The 23,688-nt window shown below is 39.0% G+C and overlaps 1 protein-coding gene across 1 annotated transcript in view; it reads left to right on the top strand.

Annotated features, from left to right (window-relative positions):
* Grid1 (glutamate ionotropic receptor delta type subunit 1) overlaps positions 1 to 23,688 on the top strand; it is a 293,681-nt gene that overhangs the window by 139,223 nt on the left and 130,770 nt on the right. The window contains exons 5-7 of the mRNA XM_051206794.1: positions 17,705 to 17,806; positions 19,275 to 19,472; positions 23,175 to 23,499. Of these exons, the coding sequence (XP_051062751.1) occupies positions 17,705 to 17,806; positions 19,275 to 19,472; positions 23,175 to 23,499 (625 nt within the window). The remainder of the gene's footprint in view (positions 1 to 17,704; positions 17,807 to 19,274; positions 19,473 to 23,174; positions 23,500 to 23,688) is intronic.

The raw sequence follows: 23,688 nt of genomic DNA, 5'->3' as shown, positions 1-23,688 counted from the left end.
GTGAACATTATGATTCATTCCATTTTATTCCATTTCTTGTGGCTTGATGGAAAATGTCCGGAGGTTTGTGGTAAACTTAGGGTTTTTGAGGTCACACACAGACAGACACTCAGCTGCTGACAGTGGGGTACACACAAGCATGGGGACAGCTCCACCTTACTACTGTGACTTATTTCCTGTTTGTTGCCTTATCGTTCAGTGGAGTCAGGTCTTTAGGACATCTTACTGAGGAATGTGTTGATGCTTTTCTATTTGTATTGTTGAAGAAAGAAACAGCATTTATTTAGTTCAGATCCAAGTTATCTATACATCTAAAGAAGACTCATTGGGACTGAAATAAAATACTATTTACTATTAATGATTGTGAAGTACAAAATTAGAAATGGGTAACACCACCTCCCTGACTCCTACTCAGCCTCAGACTGTGAGTTTTTTTGTGCTTAAGGCTTCTAATAGCCCGGAGGATAAATATTTTCAAAATCTCTTGATTCCAATTTCCCAATGTCACCCTCAGTTTCATATAGCCATCATTCTCATAATGCATTTTATCTCACCTATTATCACCCTAATGTTTGTTATCTGAATGTCCTGGCTGGTTTGATGTCAATTTGACACAGCTAGAGTCATCAGAAAGGAGGAAACCTCAACTGAGAAAATGCCTCCATAAGATCTAGCTGTAAGGCATTTAATTAATGATTAATGCAGGGAGGGCTCAGCCCATGTTAGGCTTTACTTTTTATTTTTTATTTTTTGAAACAGGGTTTCTCTGTATAGCTTTGTAGATCAGGCGGGGCTCATACTCACAGAATCTACCTGCCTCTGCCTCCAGAGGCAAGTGCCACCACCACCTGGAAGTAAAGTCACATACCTTCTAAGAAGATCCAGGGACTTCTGAAATGTCAAGCTAAGAGGAAGAGACAAAGGGGGGAGGTGTCGAGTCCTTTGAGATTTCCCAGTTGAACCTAAGCAATTATGTAGCTCTAAGAATGTTAAAATGTGAAATAAATGGGAGTTAGCAAAATACTGAGCTTGCGAATATCACTGGGTTCTGTGTCTTGTCACCTGCCCCAGAGTTCAGGTGAGATACTTCACCATGGAAATAAAAAGCCTTGGGAATGCTCTTCTTTTCCTTTTCCTACCTACCTCCAGCTCTCGTTTGCCTTTCTTCTGCCATGAAATAAGCACATGCTGGTGTACATTCTACAATTTGCAGAGAGGGTATTTTGTGAGGGCTGTGCAATGTACTCATATTCAAAAGTTCTGAGTTCACGTTCACTTTGGATCATTAATAGAAATATAAAAAACATTTGACCCCAGCTTTCCCATCTATAATTCTTTCTTATTATCGTTATTCTTTTCTGTTCCCTTCCTTCATCTCTCACTTCTTCCTCCCCCTCCCCAAACTGCCTTCCTTCCTTCAGTGTTGAGGATAGAATTTAGAACCTTGTCCATAAAAGGCAAATACTTTACCCTTGGGTTACTCTGTCAACCTTAACTCATAAAAGATGTGGAACACTCAGAGTTCTTGTATGTGACAAGATTTGTATAGTATAAACATATCCATCATTGTTCAAGAGGCATTATTTTAGAGGCTCTGAGAATACAGAAAGGGAAAAACTAGCCCATATTTATAAGATGAGCACAAGGTCAAATACATCAGAGACTGTTACTATCGATGCATAACAAATGACCCAAGCATTTGATGGCTTAAAACAGCAATAATTAAATTATATTATATCCTATTATAATAATTATATTTTATTTTATTTTATCTCACCGATTCTAAATGCTTGGCTGGCTGAAATTTTGTTCCTTGTGACACTTAGTTATACTCAGGAGGGCTCAAGAGGGTTCATTTGCATGACCAGTACCTTGATGAAGGGTATTGGAAGGTTGAGCTCACCTACAAGGGCACTTGTTTTCAGTGTTTCCTGCACTGAGACCTTAGAACTCACACGACTCCTAGAGTAAGGGTCATGGGAAGTGGATCTTCAGAAGTCATGTGATAGTACTTCCTCCAAAACTTAAAATTATGAGTGAAACTCATTGAAGAATGCCAAAGCTTCATCCCATTATGACTTTGGCTCAGAGTCCAGAATCATACCAGAATGAGGTATGGATGAGGATCCTTGGTTACAGTGTAGTTATTGGTTGCAGTGTAGTCCCTTCAATCTGAAGACCTCAGTCTGAACAATTAAGCCATATGATTCCCTCATGCTTAACGTACTAGGTAGGAGAATGAGGATGAAGGCAAAAATGATTCCTATCCATAAGAGAGGACTGATCTACAGTATCACAGGACCATGGTGGTTCTGATACCCAGCTGGGCTAAGCTGACTAGAACCTGTTGCTGCTGTGAGGACAGGAGTCTCTTGAATCCAGCTTTGAGAAGTCTACTCTGTTTTTCATGTGATACATGTCTTCCCATTAAGGCAATACAGGTTGGATTCTGACAGTCTTCTCAGCATGTTTTCTGCCTTCAAATGTTAATAGATTTGAAAACAGTTTTATTTTATATTCTCTCTGTTCAATTCAGTAGACTTAGTACTTCTGCCAGTGCAAGTCCTTTAAGAACAGTGTAGGCTTATTGTAAAGTTTGTTGATTGCTTATTGCTTTAGATGATGGTACACCTATGTATTTCTTTGAGACAAGATCTTCTTTTCCTTAAAATTCCTAAAGGATTCTGTGGAGTTTTAGAAATTCTGTTGTCCATCAGACTTTCTGTGTTATGCAGCCTTTAGTAACCCTTTGTTTTTCTGAAAGGTCTCTCTAAGACACCATCTATAATTATGAGATCTTAAGAAATGGATTTACTCTTACTTTTTTGGGGCAATATTGGGTTTTTTCCCTCTGAGAACTCTTCAGTATTTGATTTTGAATAATATTTCTTATTTTTGGAGGTTTCAATAAGAAGAGACAGGATGAAAAGTAATTTTATTTTTTAATACAACCTATCTTGGTTTCCATATATGATTCCTAAGTTCTGCTCTAAAGTGACTTTCCTCTCTAGTTCCAATGTGAACTGTCTTTTTTTATGCATGATTATAATATGTAGCTATGAAAAATAAAGGACTATGCAAAATTCTACCTATAGTTCTTATATCCATTAGTTTATTTATCAAACCTCCTACTTTTCATGTTAATGCAGGGAACATTGTTCTGTTTTATCACTGTATAACAAAACGCAACTTTTATTTCATCTTTCAATATTTTTCCCTTGGATTCCTGTAGACAATTTCTTTTCACTTTGTTTTCACAAGAAGTTTCCCTTAGCATCCTTCTAGCTATTTCTTTCACTTAGTCTTAAAACCAATTATTTATATTTTATAATTTTTCTTATGGTTATACCATATTACCGGGTATAAAATTCTGTTCAAATAATTATTAACATGTTACAAAACTTAGCATTACAAGTAACATTTTTCTAAATGTATGATGTCTGTATATTTGCAGTTTAGACAAGACCCAGCTTTCCAAGTCCTTTGGTGGTGTCAGCTGAGGCCAATTGGTGGTACTCCCCTAGCTCATAGACTACCAGTAAGGATTCAACATGGATGGACTACATTTTAGAGTACTGTGCCAGAGGTCGTTGAATAGCTGATCTCATTTGGGGCTGTCAGTTGGAATACCCATTTGGTCTACTGAAACATGGTGGTCTTAGTATTGTACTATTTATACCATATATGGAGTATCTAAATTGTTCTCAGTTGCCAGTTAATGAAGGCAATTCTATCCTCCAAGAGAGTTTGACAATGTCTGAGATATTTTTATTGACACCCTAAGGGATGCTATTGGCATCTAGTTGATAAAGGTTAAAGATGCTGCAAAACATTTTATAAGCTACAGAATAATAAGTCCTCCATAAAAAAGACAAAGAATTGTCTGGCCTGAAATACCAGTTGATGTCAAGGGTGAAGATCCTTGTTGTAGAAGGAATACCTCAAGAGAACAAGGAAGAGGGTACCTGACATTTTCTAGCTACACTTCAAACTCATGAAGTATGAGGTTCAGACCAGATTGAAAGGCAGATGGATTTGACTATTTTCTTATTGTTTTGTGTTTGAGATAGTGTCTCACTATATAGCCCTGGCTGTCCTGGAACTTTCTGTGTATAATAGGTGGGCTAAACTCACAGAGACTCATTTGCTAAATTCTGCTTTTAATAGGAAATGGAGAAGTTACTTTACATAAGAGCATGCAGGAAGTTCCAGTGGCATGGTATTTATATGGCAGAAAAGTATATGGAATGAACAATGTCATAATAACCTTTAGAAAATGCAATCTGCTTCAGGAGCTGATAGGGAAATCTGAATGCTGCATATGCCATGAACAAGAGTGCATAATGCCATAAGAATGGAAACAGAAGCAAACACCCACAACTAAACACTGAGCCAAACTGGAATCCAGATGCGGACAGGGAGGACAAGACCAGGCTGCAGAAACACATAGAGACAGCTGACCTGAACACGGAGGATCTAATGGGCCCCCAGACTGATAGCTGGGAATCCAGCATGGGACTGACTCAGACCTCCTGAACATGGGTCTCAGCTAGAAGGCCTGAGCAGTCTAAGGGACCTCAGACAGTGGAACCAGGATGTATCCTGGTGCATGAAAGCACTTTGGGGGTATATCTCCCATGAAGGGATACTGCCTTAACCTAGAGACAGGAGAGAAGGCATAGTTCCTACTCCAACTGACTTGACAGATTTATATGACCCCTCCTGGAAGGCATCACCCTACATGTGGAGTGGGGGGATGGGAGGGGAAGGTGGTTGGGGAGCACGAGAGAGTGGAAGACAGGGAAAGAGGGAGAGAGGGAGAGGGAACTTGGATCAATATGTAAAATAAATTAAATTAATATAATAATACAAAAGAAGAATGCAGGAAGACCTGTCACATCTGCTTAGGGGAAGAAAATAAGTTTTCTGAAACATAACAATTTAATAAACAACAAATTAAACATTTTAAGAAAGATAGTTCTTTGGAAATACAATTCTGACAAAGTGGGGGAATATTCAGGAGAAAGGAAACAAATAGAAATAAACGTACTGATAGTCAAGAACTCAAAAATAATATCCACTTTGCTTATTCCAACCTACAACTTCATGAGTAAAGTTTGTCAGAGCCTCTTAAACTCACCGAGCATTTCACCATAAAGATCACGTGGCCATAGAAGCCTTGAAAATTTATTGTGTAGTCATTTGTGGAAAAGCTTGCTGATTCCTAGGTAGATCTTCAGTTTATTTGTTCATTCAATGAATATTTTAAACTGTGTGTTATGGCCCAGAAATCATGTCAGATACTTAGCATGTGACAGTGATAAAAACAAATATCCTATGTAGCACGAAGACTGTTTTTCACAATTACAGTGTTTTAGAATGTGAAGAAAATGGTGCTTGATAGTATTGCAAGCACTTAGAATAAATGACCTAGAAAGGTTTTATCCAAAGTATAACTCATAAGGTAAGAGCAGCCAGATGAGAAAGAGCCAAGCATGGGATGTGAATCAGAGAGATAAGCTTTATCAGGAAAGAGAAAGAAGGTTGTACCAGAGCTCTGTAACAGGAAAGAACCTTGGCTTGAGAGAGAAAATAGCAGGCAGCCAATGTCACTGGCTTGGGGTTGGGGTTAGAGGGACAGGTGGGAAGTTAGTATTGGTTACATTTTAAGGATAGACACGAACCAGCTCTTCACGAGTCTTGAGATCTTGGAAAGGATTATACATATTTAATGAGTGAAGATGTAAATTTTAAGAAGTAGATCATAATAAAATAGTTTCCATCTTACAAAATAAAGGCAGGAAAGCTCTATAACTATTTTAGAAGTTAAATAGGCAAGAATACTGGTAGGTCAAAGTGTTAGATAAGATCTAATGGTGCTATAAACCAGTGGCTATGGGTCCCAGCTTCACTGTGCCAGTGTACCATCTGAGTAAATTCAGACAATGTTTCAGTGATGTACTCAAGGTGATATTCTGATCGTTCACAGCCCATACATACTGACAAAGGTAATGACAAACTGCCTTCTTAATGAACCATTTTGTTGATGTATTAATTAGTTGGCTATTCATTAATTGTGGAGGTGAGGATCAAACCCAGGACGTTGTAAATGCTATGTCTGTGCTCTTCTACTGTGTTCCATCTCCTGCCTTAAATGTCATTTGTCTGATCTGTTTTACTAATACATTTCCACAATCCAAAATACTAGTTTTCAACATAAAATCATTTGGAAGAGATAGCCTAGCTCAGAGACTTTGAACCTTAGTAAGTAAGGCAGCATTGGAGGAGCCAGCCTTTTGTAGAGCTTCAGATATGGGGCCTAACATGGGTTTGTTAAACGCTGGAATTTTCAGGAAACATGATATCACAGGCAATAATGAAGAAATGCCAAGGGGGTGATGAAGCACATTAATTCCCTAATAAGATTTTATTGAGTGAGTCAAAATGAAGAAAACAATAGCTTCTATCTTAAAGGAGAGATAGTCTATTTCAGAATAGATGGACATGAAATTTTAATATATTATGCAGAGCATTACCACAGCTCTATGTTAGAACATTATAGATTTGACAAAGGGAGATGCTCACTCCTGAAGATGTGAAGGGATCAAAAGGATGAATTTTAAAGAATGAGTAAGAATTAAAGAGCAAAGGGAAATGGAAGTGGCCATTGAGAAATGGCCTCGAGTTTAGGGAGCAGATGATGGGAGACAACTTGCCACTCTTTTCAATATAGAGATTCATAGAATAGTCTGGCAGAAAGTAGCTTGTTAGAATTCAGTATTGTGACTAATGTGCACAGTGTAGTTAATTTTATACAAATTAATTACATAATTCAGTACAAACTCATGAGATTTAGAAAGCTGTTAATATGGGTTTGAGCACAGCATAGACATGAGAGAAACAAATGGACTCTTGTGTAGTGGCATCTTGTTTTGACAATAGAGTTGAGGTAATGACCACACTTTAGGGTGTGGCTTTAGTGTGGCGATGTGATTCTTTATAAGGAAGAGGAGGGATTCGCTTGCTCTCTCTTGGGTTATGGTTGGAGCATCCTGTAGGAGATTCTGTGTCTCCAGATGCAGAAGGCCACAACCCAAGAGACATTGATCCAGCCACACCTCTTCCTTACAAGGGTTCACATCTACACACTGAAGGCATACCCTAAGGTGTGGTCATTACCTAAAGTCTATTGATGGAACAAGATGCCACTACACTCATGAAAGCTATAGATAAGGGTATTTGAACCCAAGGAAGGAGTATGACCAGTTGAAATAACTTGCCAAAGATCCCAGGCTCATAAGTGTAAGAAATGGGATTCCAGCCTGGTGTTCTGTGGCACCATTACTAGAACATTCAGTTCATTTGAGGAGACAAAACCAATACATCTAAGACAGTTTAGGAGTGGTACAAAGCCAAGCTAATAGCCATAAACTAGATCACTGTGTAGTTTCAAAATGAAAATGGCTTTATTGTTTTTCTTGTGATTATAAAAGCCGTGCTTCCTTTCTGTAAAACAATTCACACATTACAGAACTGTGTTGTGCCAGAGAGAATGTTCCCTGCAATCTTATTGCTCCAACAATGCCAGAAACAGCCACTTATAGCAGCCTTTGTGTTTAGGCAAATGTGTGTATCTTCTTACAGAATGAAGTGAGCATTAGAAAAAGTTAAAGCATGCTATTTTTAATATTATATAATTATCACCCTCATGGAATTTCTTGTAGGCAAAACTTCACTTAGGTTTTTTTTGTTTGTTTGTTTGGTTGGTTGGTTTTTTTTGTTTGTTGTGATTTGGTTTGGTTTTTGGTTTTTTGTTTGTTTGTTTGTTTGTTTGTTTGTTTTTTTGAGACAGACTCTTGTTCTATAGCCCAGGCTGGTCTTGAACTCGTGAAACTCTTCTTGCCTCTGCCTCCTATATGCTAGAATCAAAAGTGTATATTACTGCACCTAGTTTTATATTATTCTTGAATATTTAAACAAGTGCACTCAGTTTTTTCCTGACTAGATAGGTGTATTAGTTATTTGTCTTGTGATGGTATTCTGACAAAGGCAACTTAGTGAAGACAGAGCTTATTTCATCTCACAATTCAAGGTTGATAGATCATCTTGGTGGGAAAATTTGGGATGGCTGCTTTACATTACATCCACACCAAGGACGCAGAGAGAGGGACATGAATGTCTGCTCAACTCAGTTTCGTCTTTGTATTCAGTTCAGGACCCCAGCCCACTGAATGGTGCTGTCCAAAATTAGAGTTAGCCTCCCCACCTTAATTAACCTGCTCTAGATAGTCCCTCACAGGCATACCAGAGACCAGCCTAGTTCTACATTGTCCCTCACCGAACTACCCACAGGATGCTCTCCTTGGCTATTTCTATCAAATTGACAGTCCACAATCATAGGAGGTAATTTCTTGTCATGTGATACCATCTAGCTCCAGGAAGTTAAGGCACCATCACTCCAGTATAGTGTCATGTGTTGTATTGTTGCTTTGAGAATCCTTTCCCTTTAAATATCTTTGCCAAATGGTTATAGACATACATTTCAGATGACAAGTTTGTTCTACTCCCTAGCACATGGCTTCATCATTTTCAAAATGTTTATAGGAGCACATAAGGCATTTAGATGCAATTATCTGTACTCATTTGATGTGTACAGATGAATGCATGTTAGTGTATAATTACTAAGACATCAAAATATAGAACACTTCCCTTGCCCACACAACCCCCTGCTTCCTATTGCATGTAATACTTTCCTTCTATTCCCAGCCTCAGGCAACCATGGATCTATGTTTTTATTACCTGTAATATTGCCTTTATGAGAATGTCATATAAATAGAATCATGAAGTGTGGAGTCTTTTGTGTCTGGCCTCATTCGCTTACTGTACTACTTCTGAGTTTCACCCATGTTGACACATGTGTTTGGAGCTGCTTTTGATTTCTGAGAGAGTATTTCGTTGCATAAACATACCATAGTTTGTCAAATCGCCAGCTGACCAATTTGGAACTTCTGTTTTATTTTGCTATTATGAATAAAGCTTCTATGAAAATTTTCATTCGGATATTTTTATGAGAATATTTTACTTTTCCCTTGTAGAATGCTTACAGGTGAATTTGCTGGGTTGTATGGCTTGCTGTGTTGTATGTTTATTTTATAAGAATACTGTCATATTGCCTTCTAGTGCAGTTTTACATTCCAGATCTTCAATAGTATTTAGTAATATCCATCTTGGATTTGGGGTAGTTTAGTAAGTTTTTTGCTATCTTATGGTTCAGAAGCAGAGCATACACACATTTATTTTATATATTGGGCTTTCAAATACATTCTTAGTGGAGACAAGTTATTTCTCTACTTACGAAAATTATGTGTAGGTTTTCTTCAGATATACCCACTGTGAGTTTTATATTGAATATGTGTAGACTCAACACTATCCTATAACTCTTGGTCATGGTTCTTTATCCTTCAACTTTACGTAGTGGAGATGTGGTAGTGTGTGTGATCTTCTTGCCTGTACATGTATCTTGAAGTATTTCCTCTTTGCTGGAACTACTAGAGGAAAACAAAGAGCAAATACTCCATGTATGCATAGGCTAAGACATTCTGAACAGGACTTCAACAGCATCAGAAATGACTCTAAGATTGACAATACATATTTGTATTACATGAAATACAAAAAAACCCAAAACTGTACAGCAATGAAAACTGTTATCAGAGTGGATAGACTATAAAATGGTAGAAATCTCTGCCAGCTACCCTTTAGACAGTAGCTGTAATGTTAACAATCTATAAAGAACTATAGAATTAAACACCAAATTAACAAATATTCTAGTCAGTCAGTAGACTAGTGAACTAAGCAGACAGTTCCCAGACCAGCAAACATTTTCCAAAATGTTCAATACCTGGCCTTGGCCATCAGCAAAATGCAAATTAAAACTGCTTTGAATACTCTGGTTCCTCTTTAGAAGGTATACATCTTTCACCTTTAAAACTGCTTAAACTGCTTAGAGGTTCTATCTCACCTCAGTCAGAGCACTAAGAAAACAAATGACAACAAATGGTGGCAAGCACAAGAGGAAAGAGACCCTTAGTACTCACTGATAGGAATTTACCTAATGCAGCCACCATGGAAACCAGTATGAGATAGTCTACAAAACAAAAAACAACAACAAATGCCCACAAAAAACAGAACTACCCCATGATATATAGCCAAGTGACATCACTCTTAGAAAAATATTCAATGACCCCAACTATCATAGAGATAGTTGGATATCTATACTAGATGCCTTCAACAGATGAGTAGACAAAATTCCTGGTACTCAGGAGACAGCTCAGTCAGTAGGGCACTTACTGCCCAAGCATGAGGTCAGTGTGGGTCCCCAGAACTCATGTAAAAAGCCAGGCATGGCAGTACACAGTTATGACAGGACTAGGGATGCAAAGACAGGAGGAACCAGGGTACTTTTTGGCTAGTTTTATTTTCAGATAGAGTCGTTGGCTTCAAAAGTAAGACAGAGACTGACTGAAAAAGACATCTTACCCAATGTTGACATCTGGCTTCCACATGCATATGTTTGTGGACAGATACATGTACATATATAACTGAATAAAAGAGAATATGGTAAATGTATGTAATGGAATTTTATTTGTCTGTAAAGAAAAATGAAATCATGATAATTTCAAGAAAATAATTGGAGCTGGAAATTTACATTAAATGAAATTACCTAAACTCAGAAAGACTAATACTATATTTTCTCTCATATAAGATTCTATATTTCAATTGTAATATACATTTTAAGGATGCATACATATGTATATTAATATATGTATATAAACCACACTCACATATATACTTATATGTATATATACAGGCATACATATGCGAAGGTGGGTATAAGTCATGATCTAAGATTTCTAGGGGAGAGAAATTTGGCTGAAGAGTTCACTGATGTACCATTGGTGATGTCAGGCCTTCCATCCTAATGAGCTGTTACTTTCTTGGGCTTTGAAATAATAGAGGCTTAAGCTCTGGTGTGGCTGTTTCCTCCAAAATGAGCCTGATGTCCTGGCAATAGTTTCTTTACTTCTCTCACCAGCATCACTGGGGAAGTTTCTATTTCTCTTTTGATGGAGGTTTGTCTTGAAGCTTCTATGCATCTCTTAATTCACTATTGTTTCTGATTTTGGCAGTTTTGCCCTCCGAACAGGTAGTCAAGTTCTATTGAGGCTTGCTTTAACGTATGTGACTATCATCAGTTCCCTGTACAATTGGCTTGATTGAGAGAATCTTTCAGTTCTCTGTGAGAATGAGTCCATATCCTATAGCATGTCTGGGAGCTCCAAGAGTTTGCATCTTTCTATGTAGTAGTTTATTAACTTGGTGCTGACTGACAACTTCTGCAGTTGAGACCCTCCACACCCAGTCTTGGTGGCCATCATGTGCTAGAATACTTCAATTTGACATTACTTTGGGAATCTTGGTCACAGATATTAGCATTCTGTTCTCAGATACTAACATGCTGCTGCTTCTCAGATGTCGTGTTTCTAAGCACGTCTCCCTGCATTTGGCCTTGCTTATGCCTTCTAATTGCCAATTGGCTGAGCATGTAGCTCACTGGTAGAGTGGCTGTTTAGCATTTGTGAGACCTTTGATTCAATCTCCTGAACTCCTTTCCTCAAAATAAATGACTTCTAATCAATTTTCTGAAATCATTGCTGGCTAAATGTCCAATTCAGACTTGCTCAAGATAATGGATTCTTCTTCACCTTGTTCCCCATTCAAGGCTATATGATCCTTTTGAAATAAACACTGAGCCTATTTGTTTTCCAACACAAGTGGGCAAATGAATGAAAATAACAGAGGGAATAGTATTTTAGAACAACCTCTTTAGTGAAATGATAAATACACTGTCACCATCATCACTCTGTCCCACGTGATGTTATTTGCACTCAGTAGACAACAGTCATAGGTTGATAAGAGTAGAGTTGATATGGGACGTTAATTCTGGTGGTGCCATTCGTATGACATGGCATACAAACTAGTCCTTCTAGATTTCTCTTGAGACCTCCCTACAAGATTCAATAGTAGCAGATGACAAAACAAGTCTTCAATCTATTATGCTGTTGGATATTATGAAACATGGAATTTGTGGTTAAGTGAATAAACTTTCTTCCTTCCCTTTCCCTTCCTTTCCCCTTTTCTTCCCTGGCCTTCCCTACTACCCATCTAGTCTCTCCCTTCCTTCCTACTACTTTGCTGAGTTCCTGGAATGAGTAAGGCTATGGAACTCCCTGTGAACAGAGAAGTACACTTTAAGACACCTCTGCAATGGAGTTATAGATCACAAAATCTAATCTTCCAAAAGAAGCTGTTCAGTTTAGGGTTAATAGCCCTGCATTTACTAAGGATGGGCCCACCAAGTTCTAAATCCTCACATCTTACAACTTATACCAGCATGTCGAGCACCCCAATTGACTCAGGAAATACATTTTTCTGAGACCAGTGGCTTATGAAATTTATTCTCCAGTTGGCTGATCTCTGGAACAGTTGTTTGTCATAATCAGATTTTGAGCCCATATATCTCCTTCTAAGCAATGACTGTACTATAACCCCTGGACCATCCATGTTTCTGGTCTGGGTAGAGCAGATCTCCACTGTAAGTGGAAACACAGCTCTTATCAACTAGCAGCAGTACTTGTTTTGTTTAACAGTGCTGGAAATTAGTTTTTCAGGCACTAATCTTGACAGGTCAGCTGTCAAAAATGGGTGTCTATGACCATCAATCCATCTGCCCCATAAACAAAACCCTGTCCACAAAATGCAGTCGATGTACTTAGGTACAAATGAAATGGTCTGGAGCTGTGTAACTAAGTGTCAGGGCTTCTTAAGTAAAAAGCTTTTCTGACTTCCCATTTATCAACTTTATCAGCCTCATTTGGTTCTTACTGACTGAGACATTCTGATCAGGGAACATCAGATGCCCTCAGGGTGGAGGTGGGGGAACAGTCCCCTCCTAAGTTGACTGGCTGCAAGTTTGGGAATTATTTTTAAATTCTATTGGGTTCTTTCATTGGAAGTATCTTGATCTGTCATGGCCTTGTAGATAGTGTGTTCTGAGACATTGCCTCTCTCAGAAATTGTGGAAAACTCCAACTCTCTTCTTAAGATTGGGGCAAGAACACATAGCTTTGTGGAAATAGTTACCAGCCGTGGGCACTGGGCTCTAGCCTCATCTGAGAGAATAATAAGCTTTCTTGCCCAACACGAAGGATCCTGAATCCTGGAACATAGTTGCACTTTGATGTGTTTGAAAGTCAGAATTTGTGTTTCACTTTGAAGTAGTTCTTCCTTTGCAGACTACAGGATGCCTACAGGCCAAAGAGAGAAAGTTGGTGTTAAAATAAAAGAAAACAAAACAAAAAAAAAACCTGTTAAGTCCTGGGCACTTTCAGAACCAAATATAAGGATGACATCAGGTTTAGAAAGTTTTTTTTTTTCATTTTCTTTTCTTATGATGTCTACCTTGATTTAAATATTCTTCCATCAGATTTGATTACTAACAAAAATGGTCAATTTCATCCTGCTTTCTTAATAGAGAAGGATTTCCTGTATTCATGAACTTGACCTCACCTGTGGCTACTTCTCTGTCTCCAGACCCTCCAAGTTTAAAAGAGGCCTTACTCTAACATGGAGTCTTAGAATATGAGACAATGTTAAAGTTAGCAGTATACATACTCTAGGGGATGAGGGAGCCCCCTGCCCATAGTTCTTTGTAGCTAGAACATGGATATATTTGGTTATTTGTTTTAGAATGGACTTAACTTAATCATAGGTAAGTGTCTAGATGTACCTTTGACTTTCAGTTCCCAGAAGAGCATGTGATAGAATTTTATTTAATCACTGTGCTCGTTATTGTTTATCTAAAAGTCCTTTCCCTTCCTGCTAAAGTAGTGGAAATCCTATTAAAGTGAAGATGAGCATAAAACAGGTAATAATGACTGTTCACTATTACTCTGCCTACATGTAACATATACATGCAACACACACATTTTAACATACTTTGTTCCATTTTATCAATACTTTTTTGTAAACATAGTTCAGGTTATATGAAGCAGGTTTATAACCCGGTGGTGATTGTCAGTTAAGCTGTTTTTGATAGGTTATTTCAAACCTATTTTATTCCTTTACCAGCCTCTCAACTTGGTAGGCTTGCAAAAGAAATGTATTCTGTTTTATAAGTAAGAAAATGGAATCTGAGTGAATATATTAAGCAAATAATTCATTGACGACCTTCTATGTCTCAAGTGCTCTGAAGTCATCCAGGTAAATGGTGAAAACAGCTACAATACATGGCTAATTCATAAAACCTGGTAATCATATACCTTCAAGCTCCCATCTTCTCCAGATTTACAGCAGTTATAACAGTTGGTGATGGAAAGGAGATTGCAGTGGTGTCTGAGGCAATGTTGGAACTAAGTGATGGGAATGAGCAAGGGCAGCTGCAGCTTATGGTCCCAGAGAGTAGAGAGAGAAATCAGGTCCCACCACTGCCCCAGGTACTTATCCTGAGTATAAGGCTCTGGGGACCACTTTTAGTGCAGCTTTGCATACATCCTGGGAACTCTCACAAACATTAAATAGTTGTGATGAATGTAGCATACTAATATATGATAATAATGCATGGTATGTTTGCACCTTAATATCATGGGAGATGGGTGTTGGAAATGATTAGTGTAAGCTCTACACCTTTTCTGTTATTCTAAAGCTATTCTAAAGTGTTTTTAAAAAAATGAGTCATAATTTATCAGACTCAGAAGGAAGGAAATAGCATCCTGGACAAAAAGAATTGAACATGTAGTTCAGGAGGGCACATGATGAGTGTGGCATTGAGTAGAATTCCTGGGGTCAGAGAATACATGGCTGTTCAAACTGAGTGGTCTGAAAGTTAGATTGGGCTTGGGGTTGGGAAAGCCATTCTTTTGGACCAGACACAAAAATTTTAAGTGACTCTGTAGGAAATGAGAATTTATTAGAAAATGATAATTTACATACTTTGTGATTTGATTTGTTTTGAAATATTTTAAAGATGTATTTTATGCATATAAGTATTTTTGCTAGCATGTATATCTGTGTACCATATGCATGCCTGGCACCCATGAAATATGGAAGAGAGCATTGGATCTCCTGGAACTGGAATTAAGAATGGCAATGTAGGTGTTGGAATCTGAACCCTAATTGCTTACTAAAGTATAAGTGTTCTTAACCACTGAACCATCACTCTAGGCCTGGTAATTTATTTAAAAGGTGTGTTCCAACACACAGAAGATGAACTACAGGAAGGTTGGTAGTAATGGGACCAATAAGGAAACTGTAGTGATAGTCTGGGGCAGAGTAGTGCTGCCTAGAGACTTAGAGCCTTGTTGTGGGTAGAAAACAAAGCAAGCATCAATAAACATTGAAAAGCCGCTCTTGTTAAAGCAAGCTAAAGTCTATATAGGCAAGTGCTTTAATCTGTGGTGATATCTTGCTTGTACAAATAAAGCCTGTCTGGGGGTAAGTGAATGAAGTTTGCCACTAGCTAACAATAGAGGTCTCGAGGTCTGTACAGACAGGAAGAGAGGTAGCTGGGCAGAAACAGGATATAAGCAGGGACAACAAGGAAATAACTCTCTTGTCTGCTGAGATGCTAAGGAGGTAAGGTGTGCTGTGGCTTGCTCCTTCTCTCTGATCTCTCAACATTTCCCTTTATATCTGACTCTGCCCTTTTATTATCTAGACCAATTAAGAACTCCATTTACATTGGACCAAAAATCTACTAATATCAATTCCATCTTAAATAATAGTATGCATGCCAGAGAATAAATAGTGAAATTTAGAGCCTGGCTATATACTTCTAAGAGCCCCTCACCACTGCTAATTAACTTACAGCATGCTGGAGTGAAGAATAAATTGAGATTACCAGAATTCTAATCAAAGACATCAAGGATGTTTAATGGTACCATTCTCTGAGAACTGAAACAAAGAGAAGGAAATAATGTGGCTATTTCCCACTGTGGTTCCCCAAAATAGAACCCAGACTCAGTAGATTCATGAAGCTTATTAAAAATTAAGGCTGGGGCTGAAGAGATGGCTTGGCAGTTACAGCACTTGCTGCTCTTGGAAAGGACCCAGGTTCTGTTCTCAGAACCTACATAGCTGTTCACAACTTCCTATAATTCCAGTTCCAAGTTAGTTAGTGGCAAACTCCATTCTCTGACCCCCCAGACAGGCTTTATTTATACAAGCAAGATAGCACCACAGTCCAAAGTGATAAAAAGAAACACCAAACTTCTTCTAGGCTGGATATGGGACTGATTTTGTATGTCTTATTTTGATGGTTTTAGTTTAGGTCTCAGAGTTGTGGTATCTCTCAGAATGTTTTCTCAACTTCTATAAATGTGGCTTATTAGGGTTAAGTGTCAGAACTCCAGAGAATGCTGTGAGAATAGACATTTCCTAAGTGCAGCTTTGGCAGTCCCTTTAGGGCCCTAGTAGCCCATGGCCAGAGGAGTATCTGGAGTTAAAGAGATATAAGGTGCTTCTTTCCTAATGAAGAGTGGGTACTGTCTACAGCTGTTTGATCCATTAACCCCTTGCTATATAAATGGAGATCCATGGATTACTAGCAACAGCAGCAGCACCTTGCAGCTCCTTTGACATGGATAATCTCACAGAAAGCACATAGAAAAGCCATGTGACTTGCACGCATCTGTAGTTTGGCACCTGCCAGTTTAATTTATAACAGTGGCTCACAATCCTTGCTGAGTCTTAGAATCACCAAGAGAACTAATATATCCATATCTTGTCCACCAGCATCCAATTAAATAAGAATCTCCACAGATGGAGCAAGGTCTTAGTGTGTTCACAAAAGTCCCTATGAAAGAACCCAGTGCACAGCTAAGCTAGTGGTTCAGGGAGCATTCCCTATGGCCAGACCTCAAGGTTCTGATTTAGTCCCTTCAAGAAATGTTTGTTGTCTCTCTTCAATTCATAGTTTGGGTTTGTTGACAACACAAAGGTTTGGTCATTGTTGCTGAAAGCAGCAACTCTTAAACACTTTTGTCTTCTCTACTGTTCCAAAGACAGAGTCCTGTCTGTCTCCTTAGCATAATATTAGAGATGCAATAGACTGTGAAACATACTCATAAAGATACTGGCAGAAAGTTGTAGAGCTTATTCTACAGCAAAAACAGGCAAAGAGAACTTAGCTCTTGGTGTTGTAGGCTCCAGCATGCTTGAAAAGTAATATACTTGTGTTTTTGTTATTTGCATTATTATTCTACCTCAATTTAACTTATTGTGGTACCATCAGAGTGAATGTGAAAGGCATGGGTAGGGGAGAGAACACTTTGTGGAACACACAGTGACATCACTTTCATTAAGGACAGAATAAAATTAGACATAAACATTCACTCCAGAGGCAAAATCCTGCCAATTTGCTTTATTTTGGGGATTTTGGAAATCTGGGGCTCTAGGTGAGATGATAGAGGAAGTGAAAGTTTCTGTTTGATGCAGTTCTGTCCTCTTGATGGTTCTGAGATGCCTCTGGGTTTCTAAGAAGCCCAGGCTGTTGCTGTTGGCCTTTCTGATTCCAGATTCTAGTTTCACAGGAGTCCCTAAGCTACATAACTGATTTCCATCCCTTACTCTCCTTTATTTTTCTTCACAGCTGGCGACATGGGACTCGGAGAAGGGCTTGAATGGCAGTCTGCAGGAGAGGCCCATGGGCAGCCGCCTCCAAGGACTGACTCTCAAAGTGGTGACTGTCTTGGTAGGATCATGGGGATGTCCTGGGAACTTCATTTTCCAGGTCTCTGACTCAGATGCTCCTCTCTGGATAATGCAGGATTGAGGAGGGGATGTTGAGAGGCCATTTGAGTTTTCAAATAATTATGTGGGGCAACCTAAGGGAGGGTCACATGGAAGAGTCTCTTCAAGGACTTCTGGGACTAGTAGGTAGATCTCCGGAGTATAGTATAGGAGGACCACTCATGTCAACTGTTGCTGGGCTCCTACTGACTCCTGCCTGGATCTTGACCTACTTCTACTGAGTAGTCAGGTTTCCCAGAAAGATGCTCAGGGGGAAGACATTCTCCTAATGCCCAACACTGCTGAGGGTAAATGTGATAATAAGTGTGCAGTGAATAAGTGTTAATTAGTTATAATTTTTCTACATAGTTTTCCTGGAATTATAGACTGTTATAATTGTGAGACTCAGATTAATATTTTTAAATTTATTTTTATTTTTATATTTAAAATTTTGTTTCCCTTTGTGGCATGCCAGACATGGCTCAACTTTTCATTCCCTCTCAGGAACTCAGGAACCTTTGCCTGCAACATCTTTGCATTTCTTATGAGTACAACATGAATAAGCCTTAAATCCTATTTCTTTTATCTAAAGGAGCTCCATTACAATGCATTACCAGGGGGCTCTCTGCCCTCAGCCCTTTCATATTTAATTTCACACAAGATGAAATGGTGTTGGTGGCTGGCTGAAATGTTTTCTAGATGGTCACCTACCTCCCAGGGCATAGATGCAGTATGTAGGTGTGAACTTAGATGGTTGTGGATTCATGATCTTGGGGTTTAATCCTTCCTTATCTTTTGATTATCATTGGCCTGTTAATGGGCACTTATTTTCTAGTACCACATGATAGATGAAATGCTGTCTTCTCTCTGCTTATATCACATAGCTTTATGGCCATGCATTATTCTATGTGAAAAGTGTCATAATTCTTAGGTGGCTCCCCTAGAATAATGGCATATCCTAAGTACAGAGTCCTATGTCAGCATGAATTCTATAGAAGAAGGAAAGGGAAGAGACCATTTTTATGGTGGGGTCTGAGGGTTAGGATAGAGGCTAGGAAGAAATACACAGGACAATTAAATCCCTGCTGCCCCATGCTGACCTGCTGCCTGGAGCATTGTTCCTGTGCACTGTACCTTGACTGTCCATAAAGTGCTTTAGAAAAGGGCAGGGAATGCCGTCTCTGGGCATAAATTGGGTAAATACCAACATTTCACCATGGTTTTTGCTATTAATATCATTATTATTCATGCTGGGAATGGAACCTAGAGCCTTATATATGCTGTTTGCTTTAGCACTAAGCTATGACCCCAGCCCTATATGAACATTCTAATATTATAATTCATCAAAATGATCTCTGTAACAATATCCTGGAAATATATGTCAATTAACCTGTTGTTGGTTTGAAGAATATTCATTCTATTTTCTACAGGAAGAGCCTTTTGTGATGGTGGCAGAGAACATCCTTGGACAGCCCAAGCGTTACAAAGGGTTCTCCATAGATGTGTTGGATGCATTGGCTAAGGCTCTGGGATTCAAGTATGAGATATACCAGGCCCCTGATGGCAGGTATGGTCACCAGCTCCATAACACCTCCTGGAATGGGATGATCGGGGAGCTGATTAGCAAGGTAAGTTCCAGGATCAGGGTCCCAAAAGTGGGGCATTCCAATATGTCTCTAAGAGATACCTAAATCTGACCCATTCCATAGTTGAGTCCTTAGGACTACACCAAAACATCATTTTCCTCCCTGTCTTCCATTCTGTGCCTGTTATGCTCTTTCATTTTCTCATACCCCAATAGCCTTGACTTTCCCCTTCTTATACATTGCTCATTCCTTTGGAACCTCCCTCCTGTAATAAACCTTCTCTGTAATTCACCCTTTAATTAACCACTTCCATTCTAGGATTGAAATAGGAAACTCACTCCCCCCATACACCCAAGAAGTTCTACTGAGTATTTCTTCCTCCATGTTTTATAAACTACAAGTACAGTATACATCCATGCAAATGTGAGTGTGTAAGTGTGAATGGACATGCTCATGTGTTGGCTTTGTCCTGTGTTGAAGAGGTGGCATCCCCACATACCTTATGTTTCACATCGTTACCTTTCCTCCCATCTGCAGACTATAACCTCATTGAAACTCAATGAATGAAGAGGATTCACCATCTCCCACTCTTGTTCCTCTTATATCATGGCCTCTATGTCATTTCCCCACAATGTATTTACAATCCTGATTCCCTCTCTAAAATAACTGCTTTTATCAACCTTGACAATTCCCGACATTGCTGTGGAAAACCCAGGACTCACAGAGCCTTGTCTCACTCACCTCAGGTCACCTTTTGTGTCACCATTCCTCTGTATCTTATTAGCATCTTTACTACATTATGAGCACAACTTGTTGCTCTTCTGATTGTTTGAGTGGGTGTGAGGCTTTCTTCTGAAACACAGTATCTTGTTCTCTAAGACTATGTAGGGACACACTTGCCAAATTCCATTAATTTTTTGTAAAAGAAACTTTCTTGTGGTAGAATTCAGATACTATAAAAATCACCTAGTTTAGACCTTCACTACAAGGATTTTTAGTAATTGTACAGAATTTGTGCAAGTATCACTGTAATCTAGTCTTAGAATACTTCCATTATCCCATTGTTGTAGTCACTCTTAGTACAGTTAATTCTTTTTTTTTTTTTTTTTTTGGTTGTCTGAAATGAGGTTTCTCTGTAGTTTTGGAGGCGGTTCTAGAACTCACTAAGTAGACTAGGCTGGCCTGAAACTGACAGAGATCCAGCCCGAGTGCTGGAATTAAAGGCATGCACCACCACTACTTGGCTAAATATATTTATTTTTATTTTATGTGCATTGGAGTTTTGCCATGGGTGTTGGGTCTCCTAGAACTGGAGTTACAAAGAGTTTTGAGCTGCCATGTGGGTACTGGGAATTGAACCTGGGTCGTTTAGGAGAGCAGTCAGTGCTCTTAACCGCTGAGCCATCTCTCCAGCCCTCAGTTAATTCCATTCTTACTCTCATCCCTTAGTCATCTTGTTTTCTCTATAGCAGCAGTTCTCAACCCTTTACACCATTCCTCATAGTGTGGTGACCCCCAACCATAAAATTATTTTCATTGCATCTTTATAACTGTAGTTTTGCTGCTGTTATAAATCATAACATAGATATCTGGTATGAAGGATGTTTTATATACTACCCCTGTGGCAGTTGAGACCTACAGGTTAAGAACCACTGCTTCATAGAGTTGCATTTGGGAACATTGTGCTTATGTGGAGGAATGTCATACATGGTCCCTGGTGTGTGGTTCCTTCTACTGGCATACATATTTGAGATATAGCCATTTCCTATGTTTCTGTTCCCCTTTGACATTGTAGCCTTTCCTAACCTGTGTACCCCTTGTGATCAACCACACAAACCCTTGTATAGTTCATTTCATGATTTTTGGTGTGCTTGATTTCTTGATATATGCAAGGTTTGAACCAATTATCTATTTTCAAAGTGTACATCCAGGTTTCTACGTGAAATCTAGAGATCTATCCAGATCATTGTATGAATGTATGTGGTCTCTATCCTTGACTGTTGGACATTTTCCTTTGTTGAATGCCATAGCTACATTTCTAAGATATGTTTAAAATGTTTTCTGCTTCTCCTCAAGAAACCTAATAACCTATTTTCCTTCTCAATGGAAAAACTGGTTATCTTTCTATATTTGAGAAATAAATTGAGTCTTCTGAAATTCTACTTGTTGTGGAACACACCTTATAAATACAGGGCCTCCATTGTTAGTGGAGGAATATCTCTCCCTAGTCTCAGGTAGCCCTGAATCTGTATTTTAAGTTGGTTTCAGTGTACCTCCTCAGATCTTACTTCATCCATCCTATGCTGTTAACCTCCACTGCTCCAACTTAATCTCTTTGACAGCTCATTGCTTCTTTTTTGAACTTTACTTTTTAAAAATATTATTTGTGTGTGTGTGTGTGTGTGTGTGTGTGTACATGTGTATGCACGTGTGCATGTGGCATATGTATGTAGTGTATGTAGTATGCCCTCACACATACACTACTGAGTCCATATGGAGGCCAGAAGACAATTTGCAGGAATCAATTCTTTTCTTTTCATCACAATATGGGTCCTCGGGACCAAACTCAGGTTGGCAGGCTTGGTGGCAGGCACCTGTGCCTGTTGTACCATATCAGAGAGTCTATCTCTCAGCTCTTAAATATGGTTCAAACACTCAAAACCTTAAAAGAGATTCCTGGATCTTTGGTTCCTGAGAAGGAAGACAAGAACCAGACATGTTCTGCCATAAGCGCCTTTAACATTTCCCCATGTTATTCTAGGTTAGTGGTTCTCAACTTGTAGGTCTCTGTCCCTTGGGGGACAGATTACCATTTCACAGAGTTTGCCTAAGACCACCAGAAGGAACAAGTTTACATTAAATTCGTAACAGTAGCAAAATTGCAGATGTGAAATAGAAATGATTGGGGATCACCACAACATGAGGAACTGTATTAAACGGTTGCAGCATTAGGAAAATTGAGAACCACTGCCCTAGCACAGAGTGTGCACTTAAGAGAAGAAAGTAAGAATACTTGCTGCTCTAGTCTGAAGGCCTATGTTTGACTTCCAGAGCCCATGTTAAGGTAGAAGGGGAGAACCAGTACCTGAAGGTGTCCTCTGTCTTCCACACATATGCCTTCACTCATACCCTTCCGTTCCCATCTCTTCCATTCTGCTACCCTTTCCTCCCTCCCTTCCTTCCTTCCTTCCTTCTTCTCTTTCTCTCTCACACATATACAAATAATAAATAAAAATTTTAAAAATCAATGAAGACTAATACATTTGTGAGATTGAACATACTTGTACAATAATTTAACTTCTGAAGTATTTTAGAAGTATAGCCAATGGATGTGGGCTAATAGAAGGTGAAGGAGCTTGCTGGAGAAATAGTTGGTATCTGTGCCCTTTTAGATTACACTTCTATCTAGTGCTAAGTTTCAGTATTATGACATTTTTGAATGGAACACAGGCAGAAAAAAATAGGAGTTAAAGTATGCTAGGTGAAATAATAGGAATGTAAGCAAGTGTTATTCATAGGAAGTGAAGATACTTTACTGAATTCTATTTTCCAGAAGAATGTTCTAGGAGATTTTAGGTCCAGGGAGAGACATCTATAAGGTGAAGAAGGTAATAGACATCATGGTGTTGAATTTTTCTTATAGTCTCTGAATTCTCAGGGGTTAGCTCTCAAACCCATTGCCTCTGGCATAGGGTGTAAATCAGCAATGGCTTGAAGGTTACCTCCCATGAATTTGTCTTTCAGAGAGCAGACTTGGCCATCTCTGCTATCACCATCACCCCAGAGAGGGAGAGTGTTGTGGACTTCAGCAAGCGATACATGGACTACTCTGTAGGGATTCTCATCAAAAAGCCTGAGGAGAAAATCAGCATCTTCTCCCTTTTTGCCCCCTTTGATTTTGCCGTATGGGCCTGCATCGCAGCAGCTATCCCCGTGGTTGGTGTGCTTATATTCGTGTTGAACCGGATCCAGGCTGTGAGGGCTCAGAGCGCTGCCCAGCCACGACCCTCTGCTTCTGCCACCCTGCACAGTGCCATCTGGATTGTCTATGGAGCTTTTGTTCAGCAAGGTACAGTCCCAGTCTTCTGTTGTCGGAATAGCCCTGGGGGCAGGAAAAAAGCTTATCCTTTGGTAAAATTCTCAGATGCATATCACTAAAGTCGTTTTAAATGTAATTTTATTTGATCTCAGGACAGTACCCAAATCAGGCTGCACTGGGTTTTTCCAAGTAATATCAGGTAGAAATTAAATAAAGTAA

This window comes from Phodopus roborovskii, unplaced genomic scaffold (genome assembly GCF_943737965.1).
Source record: "Phodopus roborovskii unplaced genomic scaffold, PHOROB, whole genome shotgun sequence".
Lineage (NCBI taxonomy): Eukaryota > Metazoa > Chordata > Mammalia > Rodentia > Cricetidae > Phodopus > Phodopus roborovskii.
The sequence above is the reverse complement of the archived record's forward strand: the minus strand, read 5'-3'. Positions and strand labels throughout refer to the sequence as shown.